The 16,729-nt window shown below is 36.2% G+C and overlaps 1 protein-coding gene across 1 annotated transcript in view; it reads left to right on the top strand.

The window, feature by feature from the left end:
• The window catches only part of mdga1 (MAM domain containing glycosylphosphatidylinositol anchor 1), a gene marked incomplete at both ends in the record, with an annotated part of 207,953 nt that overhangs the window by 166,566 nt on the left and 24,658 nt on the right, over positions 1 to 16,729 (top strand). Inside the window, 4 exons of the mRNA XM_081350154.1 lie at positions 3,116 to 3,139; positions 4,079 to 4,231; positions 4,497 to 4,658; positions 15,111 to 15,241. Coding sequence (XP_081206280.1) covers positions 3,116 to 3,139; positions 4,079 to 4,231; positions 4,497 to 4,658; positions 15,111 to 15,241 — 470 coding nt within the window. The remainder of the gene's footprint in view (positions 1 to 3,115; positions 3,140 to 4,078; positions 4,232 to 4,496; positions 4,659 to 15,110; positions 15,242 to 16,729) is intronic.

The raw sequence follows: 16,729 nt of genomic DNA, 5'->3' as shown, positions 1-16,729 counted from the left end.
CCCAAACACTTAATTATAAACTTCAATATTTCATTCAAAACAATCTCAAGACGCTTTGTGACATTTTGAAAAGCCGTGGATGCATTACTGCCACTATGAACGCAACAGAATACTGGTTCTGATTTTATTGTTTGTCGTTTAAACGTCATATATATATATATAATTTTTTTTTTAACAGAACTGCTTTTGAAATTACCATTGGAATTATTATAGGCTACAGAAGTAAAGTCATTGTATAATATTTGCTCCTTAGTGTAAAATGGAAATGCATGGTGATTTTATTTTGTAAATAGACTATAAGCAAAAAAAAAAAACTATGTTTTAGAACTAGACAAATCTCTCTGCATCAACAATAGACTATAAAATGCATTAATAGGCTAATATAAAAAAACCAGTAGTCCTAGTAAGTTCGGGTGTCGAACCCGTGTCATCTAAATGATCGTAACGTAAGTTCAACCACTCGGCCACGATTCACTCGATGCGACATGGCCTAACGTTCCAGTGTGTCTTCGCTCGCAGAGCGAGAAGCGCTCTTCATTCAAATGAACGCGCCGCCGCGTTTGTCGAACACTAATTCAACATGCCAGAATAAAACCTGGCTTTAGAACAATGCATAGCGCCACTCGTCGTGGTGTGCCAAAATTTTTACAATCATTTAGTTTAATTTATTTCAGTGTTAATGTTTGAGTTAAAAAATCCTCTACAAATTAAAGTAACACAAAGTCGGCTATAAGAGTCCTTTATAGGCTACTAAAAAGCAAAGGGCTTACAGTCTTAACATTTAGGCTACTTTGCTTAAATTCGATACATTTATTTTCAGTAGGGCCTAATAAATTTGTAGGGATGTAATTTCAGTATGCTTTACCAACGCTATGTATTCAATTAAAGTTCCAAGAGGTCTGGTATATTTCCTTCAGCTGACAAGCACAGCAAAAATCACAACTTGTGTTTGCTGCGAACGCAAGTTATTTAAGGTGTCTCAACTGTACACAGTCTACCCTACAGTGTGAATTCGTTACAAGGTTTCATTTAATTAAATTAATGTGCAGCAATTTGTACAAATAGAGTCTATAGGCATATACTGTTGTAGCCATTAAATAATCTCATTTAGTATCATATTTGTTAAAATATTCTAATGTTATTTTTTTCCATCTATGTTGAATATGAAAAGTGAACAGCACGAGTAAGATAGGATGCATTATATCGAGAGATGGATATGGAGTGGGTCAGACATGATTTTGACCACTTCATTAAGTTTTGTTTAGTAGAAAACCTTTCTTTAAAGTGAATTTCGTTTTCTATAAATTGTATCTTAATTTTAATAAATTTTTCATCAACCCTTGCCTGGATTTAATAAGTAAGAGAAGCAAATATAACAGACACTAATCATGGAGGCGCCCGCGCGGTCACTTGCATTGCACGTCAGCTGGAGCGCATCTCATCCTCCTAACTTAACGAAACTCAGCGTATGCCTCACACAGACATGATAAATACATCAAATACACAAAGCTTGAAATGTCTTCAAACGAAATAATTCAAAACGAAAAGAAAAAGGCTACTCTCTGATTATGTTTTTATGTGCATTTCTCTCTAGGTGGGTTCACTACAAATATGGCGATCGTCAACTTCATCTTTGCAGTCGACACTGTCAGAAAACACTAGTTTATTGATAAAAATCAATGCACGCATCACCGGATAAATACACATCTTGCTTGTTGCTTGCACGCACACATATTATGTCGAAAAAACGAAATATTATGTTGAAATAACATTATTATTATTAATAATACATCTTTTAGAATATTTGATTAAATGCTGATTGTTGCGCTTGTTCAATTTAATTAAATTAAAACTTTAATTGTGATAATTAAAATAATTGAAAATTAAATATTTAGTGGCCAAGTTTTGCTAATTTATTATATAGGCTATGCCTATTGCCTATATTAAGTAGGTCATATTAAGACAAGGCATATATTAAGTTATTTTAGCTGTTATGAGAAAAATAAATCTAAGGAAATCTAAAATCTAAATCTATAAAAAAAATCTAACGCCAATTCAACATGCCAGAATAAAACCTGATTTTTGAACAATGCGTAACGCCACTCGGCCTGGTGTGCCAAAACACTACATTTTAAACTTCAATGTTTAATTCAAAACAATCTCAAAACGCGTTGTGACATTTTTTTTAAGCAGCCTAGCCTACATACATTAAGGGCATTGAAACCAGGATCTTAACTAAAACGCGTTCCGCGTAATCTCTCAAAAAATATGCCACACTACTCCATGTTTTTTTTTTTTAAGGACTGCTTTTGAAATCACTATAAATTACTATGCAATTGTATCGCTCACGAGAGCTCTTCATTTATCTATGCCTCAATAGAATAGTAAAAATATTCAGCGTCATTGCTCCTAATATCGTCTCTATTTTTTACTTTTGATTCTATTTTTTCAGTTCTAAAATTTATTCTATCTTTGGTTCTATTCTGTTGTAGCCTAATAGGCCTATTTATATATATGAAAAATATGCCTATTAGGCTTAGGGTTTTATATTTAACCCACTTACATTTTAAAATACGGCAATTGCTGCTGTTTTGCACAATGTCCCTTTGCGCCACCTGGCGGTCATTTCGGGAACGACTTTGAAATGCGGCTGGTTTATTTTTGCCGCGGTGATTTCGCCGCGGCAGCTGGCGCGGCGGTAATAGGCATTCTGGTTGTCCACCATCTGTATTTAGTACTACATTACATATTTTAATATTGGTCTCTATAATGGAAAATTATATCTTGTGTTTATTAAGTGTATAAAAAATGCCTTTTAACTATTTTTTTACAGATTTTATTGCTTGCATTATAAAATTGTAATCTAATTTCTAATTTAAAAATAGTAAATTAATAACTTTGTTAAAATAATAGTTGAAGATTATATATGGAACAAAACGTTAGTGCTATTTTTGAGGAATTATACAGTATAAATATTGTAAAATATGTATTTGGTATTTGTCAAAAGGCTGAAAAATAAAGTGTTTTTAGGTAGTGCTGTAGTTATATCATACAGCCTTGTGTGATGTATGTATGTATATATATTTATATAATCTTTATTTCTTTTCTCATGCAGCCTACACTTATCCAAGACCATCAGGTAAAACAGTTCTTTACTTTTTCTTTCCATGATGCTTTTGTGCGTGTTGTCTTTCTCTCTCCTCTAAACCGTCCTCCCATCTCATGCTTGCCCTGCCTTTCAGTTCTTCCCAATTAAATTCAACACAGTTCTACTGGCAGCATAAGCACAGAGCTTTGCCAAAAAAAAAACATAAATTAAAACAGACTGGAGATCAGCAGAGTAAATTGAAGAGCTGGATGCTTGTGGAGGGGAGAGAATGGTGATTTCAAACCACAACATGGAAATCCTGCATCCTTCTCCATTAATTCGCCCTGTCATCTCTCACACACGGAAAATGAGTCAATCAGCCATTTAAAGTGTGAATTGAGACGTTCTGGGTGACTAACTACAGTATTCTGTGTTTGTTAAATGAGGGTAATTGCTGTGAACGTCGCAATATGCTGAGAGTACTTCAGTTCTCCAGAGGAGCCTGTCGAGAAGCCTCCTTACATTAAAACCTACAGACCTTCTCCTTAGATTTGCTCATCAGTATTAGGCCAGAAAAATACTTTATGCAAGTATGCAAACGCAGGTGCGAATGCTTACCCATGCTGAACAGATTGAGCTGCATTCTTGCACTATTATGAGGCAAATGTCAGCTTCAGATTGCACACCCACAATCATTCTGATGTATATTGCACTTAAATTCCCATATGATTTTCCATTTGCAATGCTTCATTTGGGAAAATCTTTGACCTGAACAAGAAAACAGATTTAGACGTATACAGTTTTTGCTAATGGCTGCTATAGCGCCCCTTGCATCAATGCTTATAAATTGTGCTTCAACATATTTTAATATTCAGTATCACATTTTTGCATTCATGAGCTTGCGTAAAGTATTTTTTTTACTTTAATCATTACATGCCAATTAACTAGTAAGTTGAATCTCGAATCCGTTTCATGTTTTTGTGTGTTTAGATCAAGTGTGTGGCTTTGAGGATATTAGGATATGTGGGTTCACTCAAGATCGCAGTGATGTGTTTGACTGGACCAGACAGAACCATCTCACCCAGAATCCCAAGCGGTCGGTTAATACAGGGCCTGATACGGACAGGAGTGGGACGAAAGAAGGTTAAAACGCGCACAAATTACATCCTCATCCACCAACACACTATCACAGTAATTATGGGTGCATACATTTGAAAAGAAACATTTTCTATTCAATTCAAATGTATTTTAATAGCGCTTTTTCAAACTAAATATCGTACCTTTACAGAATTTTTCCAGTGGAAACTCCCTTTATTTTATTTTATTTTTTATTTATTTTTTTGTTCCTGCCCTCTTTGAAAAACCCCGTGGTAACACATGTGTTTTGTACTTTCCTTCTACAATAAAGGTTTCTACATGTACATTGAGACGTCGCTGCCCCGTAAGCCCGGAGACCGAGCTCGTCTGCTCTCTCCACTGTACAACGTGACGGCAGCGCGAGGACCAACGGGGACCAACAGAACCCCATACTGTGTCTCCTTCTACTACAACATGAACGGGAAAAATATTGGTGAGCCTTTAACCCTAGTCTGAATTCCCACCACCTCAGTCAGAGAGACAAAAACATTTTAATTCTCGATTTTGAAACCTATTTTACTTTGGTTACCTGTTGTTTTGCTGTTGCATTCATGGAGAATTGATTGGATAGTGGAAAGCGGTCTCGATATGACAGGTTGTAAGTTTGAGGACGTTGTTTCCCTGCAGAAATCTGTGTTTATACTTCAACTTCTAACTTGAGTTCGCCGTGTCTTGAAAAGCGTTCTCCTCCACCACAGCATTGAGCTGAATCTGTACAGGAAAGTACAGTGCTTTATGAGTAGCGTTCACCAGAAGGTCAAAGACAGTGAAGGACACAGACAGTCAGAGAGAGAGGTGAAGTCATCCACACATCCATTACTTATTTATTGTGACTGTTAAAACATTAAGGTTTGTTTCAAAGTGACATCTGTCTATTCTCTTTGCTCCAAGAGAGTCTTGTGTGTGTGTGTGGTAAACCCTACATTATGGGGACAAAATTTCCCCACAAAAATCCTTGTCCTTGAAAACTACTTATAAATCATGCCAAGTGATGTTTTTTGATAATGTAAAAATGCAGAAAGTTTTCTATGATGGGTAAGTTTAGGTAGTGTTAGTGTAAAGAGATAGAATATACAGTTTGTACAGTATAAAAACATTGTCTATGGAAAGTGCCCATAAAACATGAAAACACATCAGCGTCACACAGTAGTAATTCTAACCGAGTACACTTCACACACAAACATTGGCTAGAATTGTCAATTTGTAATTAGATTAACGTTATATACGCTACGCTATTTTTAGTTTTTCACTCGTCACAATGCATTATGGAATTGTCTATGTTAAGGAAACATGCGACGCTGCCTCAGGGGCCTTTCACACAGGACACGTTCTATCATCCGTCTACACCACATTTTCATTGTTGTTTTATGGCAACATGTGCTAAGTAGGCGTCTGTGGCTGTTGCCACTTTTTTTAAGACACCATGTCACGTTAAATTAAGTTCAACTCTTAATGTTCTTTGAGACGTTGTGGTCGATTCGTCTGCACTGTTTTTAGCTGCTTTTTAATGCAGGAACATGTCCTGTGTGAACGGCTACTTAGAACACTATTAAAAGAAGGTCTCTTGAAAAGCTAACCCGAATTAGCCTCTGAATCGCATCTAAAATGCTTTTTAATTAGACAGTGGACTGTTTTGGAGCAGAACCTTCTAGAAATGGGTTTCTTTCCTCAGGATACTATATATATATGTGTGTGGGTGGTGGGGATTTACTATAGTTTGATGACAAAACTGTTCCTAGAAGTAAGCTAAATCTGACAAAACCTCTCTATTACGACCTCAAAGGCATAAATAACTCATGAAACTGTAAATAATGTTGTTATAATTTAAAAAAATGCAACATGAACAGTGATTAATGGGTGTTTTTGATGGGGTTCAAAGATCTGTAACTCTCTGGGAACAACCTGTTATCACGCACTTGTACACACAGACTTTAATTGCTCATTAATGTAAGGAATTTATCACAGAAAACTCCTTCAAGCAAAGTTTCGACAGCAGACCAAAAGTTTTTGTTGTTGTTTTCCTCATTTTTCAGCTTGACAAATAAAGTAACCGAAACGTCCTGTTTCCCCTCGCTTTTTATCTGCGCTCGCTTTTCAAACTTTATCAGCCCATTAACGGCTCATGAATTGTGCTTCTCTCCCTCTCTTTCTCCTCTTCTGCATCTCTCTCTCTCTCTGACTGTCTGTCTGCTTTACTTTCACTCCACCTCATTTCTTTACCTGTGCGTCTCCGCTGTCTGTCTCCTGTTCTAATGAGACGAGCCCGTTTAATTATTTGCCAGTTGCCACTCATGACACGGGCTGGGCTCGCGATGGGGGGCGGCTGGTGAACACACAACACATTTCAATCTGTTCGGCTTTCCAAAGGCATTTTGGACTCCCTGCTGCAGGCCTGCACTGTATATTTCAAAGGGTATGTTTTATTAATTCCATTGCTATTTAGGAGTCGGAGAGGACAGCAGGTCCTTAATGAAAATTAAAATTGAAAGGCGAATCACATTAATCATGATCAAAATCACCCTAGGGTGTACATGCACATAACCTCATACTCAAGCTGTCTACTAAAGCTCTCCAACCCATCATATTTATCTCTGTCTGCTTTTAAATGAGAGTTGCCGGTTTTAGAGGTATTTTTATTTGCTACTACAGTATTGGAGTATCGGTATAAACTACCTTTGACCTTTCTTTTACATTGTACTGAATCCTGAAAAAAGTATCACAGGTTCATATATATATATATATATATATATATATATATATATATATATATATATATATATATATATTAAGCAGCACTGTTTCCAACTTTGATAATAACTATCATAAGTATCAAATCATCATATTAGAATGATTTCTGAAGGATCATGTGATACTGAAGACAGGAGTAATGATGCTGAAATTTCAGCTTTGTCATCGCAGGAATAAATAACATTTTAAAATCCAGTTAAATCAGTTATTTATAGTAAAAATATTTCCCAAGAGTTCTGTTTTACTATATTTTTGATCAAATAAATGCAGGCTTGATGACTATAAGAGACTTCTTTCAAAAACATTAAAAATAGTAATGTTCCCAAACTTTTGACAAGCACTGTATATACATACATACATTCATACAGTATATAGGGCTATATATTAGATATATATTATATTATGTATATATTAGGGCTGCGCGATATATCAAAATTAATCGAATAGCTTAGCTAAACATGTTAACGACAAACAAAGTGTGTTATTTTATTGATTAGTTCATTTATTTATTTTGCGTCTGCAAATCTTGTATTTTCCTTTCGTTTAAATCAGAATCTCTGCTGGAGAAAAAACTGTTTAAACTACATAAGATGGCTTTCTGGTGTGGTATTACTGATCTCCCTGTCCAAAACCCTCATAAAACCATCAGAACAGACTGGCATAATCAGCTTGACCAGACTGGATTGAACAGTTTTCATCTCTATCCTTCACGCGACTGGTCGCAGTGATCTGTTAGTCTGGATGTTGGCGTCATATATCTGCTGATTACTGTCTGTGTGCACTAATCTGCTAATCATTAGCCTGTGCATTGGCATGTGGGCGGCACTGTGGGCACAGATGCTAAACTGAGAAGGAGGCACAGCTGGCTCGATTCTCATTACATGAGACGCCCTACTGAGAGACAGACGTCCCCGTTAGCAATCTTAACGTGTAGGACTGTGTTAGCCGCTCGACGCTGGCCATAAATTACAACCTCATTAGCAGTATGAGAGCTTAGACTTTTATTTGCGCCACTGTGCTTGCATTAGATTTGATTACATCCCAATTAGCAATTGAAGAGATTAGCTCTGCGTTGGTTATGCCACACTAGCATTAGATTCAGCAGAGCTTAATCAGCAAATTGAGACGTTAGCCTTGCGCTATTTACAGAACAACATACTAGATACAAAAGTTCAAAAGTTTAGGTTTTTAAGTTTCTCAAAAAGCTCTCACTCACATGTTTGAGCTATTTGATTAAACTGAACGAACTTCACCTGCACTGAGACAGATTTGATCGCATCTTAACATCTCTCTATGTGTGTGTGGAGTATATTCAGTTATCTGGAGGCTTGTCTCTATTTGATAACACTACAGAAAAAGGATGAGCGGTAGGACTGTGAAGCTTTATGGGTATTGATGGACTCGATCTACTCCATGTTTTGATCATCATTCTGAATCTGATCTGGACGTAGTCTTTGACAAATATTTGATGCTTTCAGCTTTTTGTTCAAAATGTTGCTTTTTTTTTAAAGCAGAGGCTCTTTTCTTTATGTTCAGATATTCGTACAACAAAATATTCTGGGGGCCATGGAAATTTTGTGAAAATTATCAACTTAAAATACACTAGTAGGGAAAGAGTTTTTAGTTGGTGTTTTTCATAGTGATATTTTTTATATAGAATTTCCTCTTCCTTAACTGTTGCATTTTTGTTTTTATTATTTTGTGATCATTATTATTGTTATTATTTTTCCTTCTTATTGTCTCTTTTTTTCCATCATTTCATTTTCTGCTGTATTTTTAGTCGTGGAATTTAAAAATGATAATAATAATACATCTTATTTCCTCAGTATTTTATTTTTATTTTGTTTATTTATCTCGTTTTAATTTAATTAATTTCTGTTACTCTTTGAAATAGACAGGGTTTAACGGGATTGATTAGATACCATAAACACAGTGCTATTAGGCTAATGTATTGGATTAACATGAACCCATGAAAATCATTTAAAAAGTCAAATTTGATTTCATGTTGTCTTTTTCTATCATTCGCCCTCCTCTTCACACTGTTGAGACTATCTAATCTACAATTGCAGTACTCTGTTCGATTTTTCATCAAGAGCAACACAATAGCATGTTCTGTTAGACCGTAACTTTATTAGGCTTGAAGTTCATTACAAAGGAGTTCAGCAGCCAGTGGATCCATTAGAGCAGAAGTCAATCACAGCACCAGTCAGTCCATTAGATCCTTCACTCATTACACCATCACAGTGCGACCCTATTCCTGTTAGTGAGTGACAGCAGTGGCTTGACATGGTGTTTTGTCAGTCATTGTTGTTGTTTAGTGATGCACACACTTTTTTTTCCCGGTAATACAAGAATGAATGGCCTGTTTGCTCAGACTTTGGGGTCATTCACATAGAATGCATTTCTGCGCTGCTTTTCCATTGGTTTTCTATGCAAACGCACGTTAGATGAACATGTTTAACTGTTGCATTCGCGTCTGGCGTCTTTTGCAGCGTCTCGTGCATAAGATGGCGTTCTAAAAAATGCAGTGCTCAAGTTAAAAGAAGCTCAACTTTCAAAAAATGCATCTATAGACCTTGCTATTTTTATTTTTTATTCCACTGGCCTGTCAAAATGTGTTCTGTGTGAATGGACCCTAACTGTTGCATGTATTCATTCGCTGCATCCGAAATCGCATACTGTATAGTAGGTACTACATTTGGTCTGAAACTTACTTCGCAACCGTTAAAAACCGCAACTGTAAAATAGATCTTTTCGAATGAATGTGGCATTCCACTGCGCTACTTTTCTATTGTTTTTCAGTGTGAACGTACTAGACAGACATCTTTTTGCAGTGTCTCGCGCATCATTTAACAGAACCGGCCCTTAACCGTCACTCTTACCCAAGTGTTTATCCTAAGCATTTCGTGATAGTTTCTGCTAAAAATGGACAGAAATTCAAGCACATTGTTTCTATGAGTATTGTTTCTATCAGACGAGTGTTCAGTTTCTGACATACTCCAAGTGCTTGAGTCTGCCGACAACAGGACAAATGGAAGAGTCAATAGAAGCGCAAAGGAGTGGACGCGTTCACTTTGACGCGTCCAGTTTAAACAGCTTGTTTGCGTCTCTGTACAAACTTCAGAAAGATACCAGCATCAGGAACAAGTGGATTGTTTATTTTTAATGGTGTCTGGATTGCGTTGGAGGATTTGTTCAGAGAATTTGACTGCAGATCGTATTGTAAATGAGGCACAGCGATACAGAGTTTGCAAATAAACTTTTGTTGAAAGATTAAGCAGCCAAACTGCATTGGATCTGACAGCAGCTACATCACAAATTGTAAGTAAATGACACTGTAAAAAAAAGAAGTTGAGCAACCTATCACATTCAATTTCAAGTTAACTCAACTAATTAAGTCCAATTACAGTCAACTTAAAAAAAAAAAAAAAAACCTTCTCCTAATGAGTAACAGGAGTCTTTTGAACTTGAAAATTCTTGTCAAGGCAACTATAGAATGTTGCAAGCAGCTACTTTTTTTATCTCAAAGTTTTCTTTTAAATATTTTATTTCAGTTAACTTATTTATTTTATTTCAGATAACAAATGTTTTTAGTTAAAGGTTCACGCAAAAATGAAAATTCTGTCATCATTTACTCACCCTCGAGTTGTTCCAAACCTGTATGAGTTCCTTTCTTCTGCTGAACACAAAAGAAGATATTTTGAAGAATGTCAGTAACCAGACAGTTGATGGGCCCCAGTGACTTCCATAGTATGAAAAAAATATTATGGAAGTTAATAGGGTCCATCAACTGTCTGGTTACCCATATTCTTCTAAATATCTTCTTTTGTGTTCAGCAGAAGAAAGAAACTCATACAGGTTTGGAACAACATGAGGGTGAGTAAATGATGACTTTGTCCCGTGTCAAGGTTAGCCAAGGGCCTCTGATGCTTGGATCTTTTGTGTTGTCTGACAGCACAGAGGTCCGTTTGGGGCCTTTAGTAGATCCTGTCCATATACACAGGCACAATTGTTTCTTTAAAGGGTTGGTTAGCTGTTTATTTTAAAGGTTTTTGCGCAAGGGTGATTTTTAAGTGCCCTTTTTTTACAATGGTTTATGTGTTGAGTCTGTGTAATCACCTTAAAGAAGCACCAGCACACAATTTCTGCTTTTTTATCACCCAGCGAGCACCTCTTCAGCGTGATTGCGGCCATTGAAACGTGGCAGATGCTTTTAGCCAAGGCAGAGAGCTAACAGTGGGGCTCTGATACAACACAGCATTTCTGATAAAGGTTTCCTGATTTTCTTCGAATTGCTTTGAAAACTAATGTCTGTACAGCAATGACACATGTGGACTTTATTATAGTGATTTTCCTTTTCAAAAAAATTTAAAAAAATCAAATAATACTTATAATAAATAATACTACAGATGGTACTGATTGGTTACTTGCACGTCGTCAAAAACACATGGTGATACTTTTTTGCTTGAGGTGCAGTATTATAATGGCATTATTCAGATGTACAGTATGACCTTGTACAATACAAATTGCTTTCTATCTTAAAATTAACCATTCATTGTAGATTTGAAAATCATGTTATGGTTGAATCACGGAAGCTACACCAGTTACTTTGCCAAGAGATTTCTATTTATTATTTTACACATGTATCAGACAGGGAGAAACAGGCATAGCATAATAAGGCTATAGGTGAGGAGGCCTTCATTCCATTTTACATTTACATTCATATTTATGCATTTGGCAGACGCTTTTATCTAAAGTGACTTACGATGCATTTCAAGGTACACATTTACATTCTTATCATTCCAGATTCCTCTGTTCTCCATTTCTCTATTCTCTCACCCCATCATGCCAGCTGTAAATGGTTTCTCTGGGTTTTTCCTTCCTTACCCCCTCATCTCTATGTTTCTCCTTCAGTACAGTCTCTACAGTAAGGATTGAGCTTATATACACCACTCTGGGACTTACAACTTTCTTATAAAGTCGAAAAACATGTTAAAAATGGTACCTCGTACTTACACATGGTACAATTCACATTCCCTCTGTGTTTACATTAGAGGTACATTTGCATCAGTTGAAACATTCCTTTCCTTGTAAAGAACATGCCAACTGAAGTATCATCATTAGTGGAACATCTCTGCTCAGTGAACGTTACATTGCACACATACTTGTATGCAAAATATAACTCATCCCATACCTCTCATCAGCACACATGTACAAACATACTGACTCATAAAATGCATTATGAAGTTATTATGAAAATGAATAAAGAAAAATAATACTAAAAAACAACATTAAACAGTACATTTTTAGTCTTCATTTATATTGCTACCAAAAAGAGGGATTGAGCTTGAAGTTGAAAAGTTGACATTCCTCAAAATGTCTCCTCTTCCACGTATTTTCTTTGCAATAAGTGTAAATAGTAGTTAAATGCTATTTAAAGCCCACTCATAAATAGTGGCAGATATTTGCACATCAGTGTTGTTGTACATTAAACACTATGCAAAAATAACATACTGTAGTGTAAATGATTTTATTTACTAAAATTATTAAATGGATGCCTTCCCTACGCCTAACCCTAACCATTAAACACTTTATTATTAAACACGTTAGACACTTTATTTCCACTTTTCGAATATTTTCTTCATTTTTGTTGAAATTTTTTTTTATTTTGTCTGGCCCAATCAGACTTCAGTGAGCGGGGTTAGTGTAAATAGCCTCTGCTGACAAGGTTTTCCATTTAAAAACGCGTCTCTGCGTTTTTAACAGCAAAACGTGTTCTGTGTGAACCAGCCCTAAGACTCTACACTTTAAATATTGATGTAACTGCATCTGGATTGATGTATTTGTGGTCAGTATCTGCTGATATTGTTCAAACAGCTTTAGATGAGTTTATTAGGATGCGGTTTGTACTTTGAACGGGCCACTTTGTCACAGTAACATCTGTTTGCTTTGTTAATGTTTCTGTGTGCCACTTCTCTCCATTGTGTTATTCATTTATATCTGCTGTTCCTGAATAAGTAACGATGTGAAACCTGGCTGGTTGTCTGGACCTGTCTGTTTTTATCTTCTATGTGTGCATGTCATGAGCAGCGTATAGAATGTCGGGTGAAAGTTTAGAAACATTAGTGAATATGTGTGTGTGTGTGTTTTAACGTTTAGAGCCAGAGCTTAATTTGAGGCACTACAAACGTTTGTTCTCTCTCTCTTTCTGGCTCTCTTTCTGTTCCAAACTGCAACTGAATTATATATTGGTTTCCGTTAAGCACAAAGTCAGAGTAATAGTTTAATGCATGAGTCATAAAGGTGCCACTCTGTGTGAGAGAGTTTGTGTTCAGTTTCTGTGAAAGATTTCTATACTGACGTTCATATTAAGCGCTCTGAACCTCACATAATGTCAGTGTGTTTAAGATGCCTCTGCTTTGTTATCTATGGAGTGTTACACTCAATGTTTTCACAGACCGTCTGATGAATATAGATATGTTCCTGGTTCTCCAGACAAGCAGTTTTAGGGGTGACTAAACAGCGCTGCACTTTCAATGATCTGATGAGCATTATGCATGTTAATTGAGTGTATTATAAAGTGATGCCTGTTGTTTATGGTGAATAAATATTCATTGGTTCCTTATTAAGCAATGGACAAATGAGTTTCAGCAGAATTTAATGTTTTAATTTATAACATAATTTAATGTGTAACAGGTTGTTAAAAAAACATGCTTAAGCGTGTAATGCAAAACTTCTAAAAAAAGTCAAATAAATGTAAAAAATATTTAAAGTGCCCCTATTATGCATTTTTTAAAAATATTATCTTTCATTCAGTGTGTAATACAGCTGTTTGTGAATGCAAAGTTTTAAAGATTAGCGTGCACAAGTTATTGCCTCCTAAAAGACAGAACTGATTCTGAACCGCCGAAATGAGTCGTCAGCAGTTCCAGTCTCACTTCCTGTTACAAACCTATGTACATTTGCATAATAGCAGCCTATGGTCTTCATTGGCTGCCCATGAACAACATCTACTTTGACCCGCTCTCAAACACTGTAGTTGTAGCTGAGGCTAGAAGAGTTTGGTTCATGATGTCAATATGACAATATGTCTAGAAGAAGATGCAAATCCACTTTGCAAAAGAATGAGGATTTGGCGCCATTGTTACTTTTCGTATCACTGTCTATAAAGTGCTGAGGAAGACTCCGGAGCTGAAATTCAGTTATGGTAATAGGTGTTTTATTTCTGACGCTCAAGACCAATCATAACAGACTGGGCCACCTGGCCAATCAGAGCAGAGTAGGTTTGCGGAAAGGAGGGGTTTAGAGAGAACGAGTCTTCGAACAACCCGTTTTCTGACATGAGAAATGAGGTGATGTGCAATGTAGGATAATAAAGTGTTTTTTGAACTTGGATGCATGTAAACATATTGTAGGAAATCTCCAAAACAAATTTAGGAATGTTTAAAGCATAATACGGGCACTTTAAATAATAATGTTTCACATATGTATCTTTATAACAGCTGACTTTTATGTACTACATTTCAAATAATTCACGCAATCGCGTGTTTTACAGTATTTTAAGTTGCATATTTGAAACCACACCAGTGCATCGTGCTGTGGTGGTAAGATAATCAATGGTCTTGTATTTGACCTTATATTTATAACGGGAGTGTAATCAGGGTTTGTGCAATGCCTCAGAGAAATGCTAATCTACTGACATCAGCGGTGGCGGATCAGTGGGGTCTTATTAGAGCAGAAGCAATGATCTATCATAATTGGTGATTGTTTGTTTGTAAGCAATAACTGATTGCACAGAAAAATGGCAAGAGCATCTCATGATTCCAAGGTCCAGTCTGATTGATTGAGATTATGCATTTTCTCAAATAACTGATCTACTGTTTTCAGTGTGTTTGTGATTTTTGAGCGAATGGGTAGAATAAGACTTTAATTTCATAAATGTTGTGCATGTCTCATTTTTCACCATGAAGTTATACTTTATGTATATATTTGCATTATTATGGCCAGCCTAGGTTGCAAAGTAGACTAAACTTAATGCCAATAGTCTAAAGTCCAGAACCAGAAGAGTTAGCAAAACCCAGGGAAAGAGCATGTCACCGTTCCACTAAACTCTGCTGTGTTTTGTGTGTGTCTGCAGGCACGCTCAGTGTTCTGATGAGGGTGAAGAGCATCGCCACTGTGGATTCTGCTGTCTGGACCCTCTCCGGACACCAGGGGCCTGAATGGAGGAAGGCAGATGCTGAGCTCTATCCCAGCGGACCATTCCAGGTATGACTGTGTACTGTATATGTGCAGGTGTGGACATGAAAGTTCATGATGTGTGCAAGTGTGTTTTCTCCTGATCTCTCTCTGTGTGTGTGTGTGTGTGTGTGTGTGTGTATGGCCTTTGTTAACCATACATTATGGTTACAAAATATCAAATATTTACGATATATATATAATAGCCTATATTTTAAAGCAACATTATTTAGTTAACATGAACTAAAAATGAAAAATACTTCTAAAGCCTTTATTAATCTCAATTAATTATAATTTAAAAATTTAGTAATACATTACTGAAATCAAAAGTTGTCTCTGTAAACACTACAAAGTAACATAACTGTAGCACAAGACAATGAAGTGATGGAACCAAGGGCTTAAATACACTGAGGATGATAATCAACAGAACAGGAAACAGGTGAGAACTAATTAGAAAACATGACAACTAATAAATGACTCCACACAGGCAAATACATAGAATGACAGCTAATGTTGTGTCTGAAATTGCCCCGTATACCCTTAAATAGGGCACTATTTGAGGGAACCGCCCTTTGTAGTGGTGTCCGAAATAATGGTGGGCATTATCAAGTGCACTCATTTAATCCCACGACGCTCAACAGCTACATAATACCCATAATGCACTGTAAGAGTTCATTCGAATGAATTCCCGGGTCTGATTAGAAGATGGTGCCCACAGCTGAATCATCCATCCATCCATTTTCCAAACCGCTGGTCCAATGTGGCTACAGCATAAAATCACACAGGTATGAATTTCTTTTTAAATTATTACTAAATTGTTTAATTAAGGCTTATACATAGTTTCAATAACATTGTTCAAAATAAATATTTTCATCTTACTACTGGAGCTGCCAGTTTGTTAAGATTCAAATAATTATCACACAGCAAGCACAAACTATACTAGTTTACCTCAGCCCTTTCTCATTGTTAGTTAATGTAATTTAACGTATGAACTAATGTTGACTAATGGGACATTATTGTAGAGGGTTTTCATTATTCCTTGTGTATTCCCGAATTCGATTTTTACTGTATTTTGCTTTGAACATTTTTAATCTAATTGTCTATATTGGCAGTTTATATATATATATATATATATATATATATATATATATATATATATATATATATATAATTTATTTATTTTGCTTGTTTCATGCAGTCCTAGTTGGCAGGTGTGATATATCTATATGTGTCAGTGTCAGTGTTTGTGTGTGGTTAGAGGGTCTATGGAGGGATGATTGAGGAAGCGCTGAGTCGTGCTCTACCGCTCTCCTCTGGACCCGTGTTTCTGCTGAGTTGAGCTCTCACCACAACAGCTGCGAAAACCAGGAGACGTTTTAGGGCACATCACAGAGGAGAAAAGGTGCTGGAGGGAGAAAATGACAAATTGAAAGAGCTGAAGAGCAGGGCTGAAAAAAGGGAGATTTATACTGTGAAGAAAACTGAGAGAGAAGGGCAGAAAAAGATGAACACCTCATG

This window comes from Scardinius erythrophthalmus (genome assembly GCF_964197995.2).
Source record: "Scardinius erythrophthalmus genome assembly, chromosome: 21".
Lineage (NCBI taxonomy): Eukaryota > Metazoa > Chordata > Actinopteri > Cypriniformes > Leuciscidae > Scardinius > Scardinius erythrophthalmus.
Note: the sequence above shows the minus strand (reverse complement) of the source record. Positions and strands in the feature narration are given on the sequence as shown.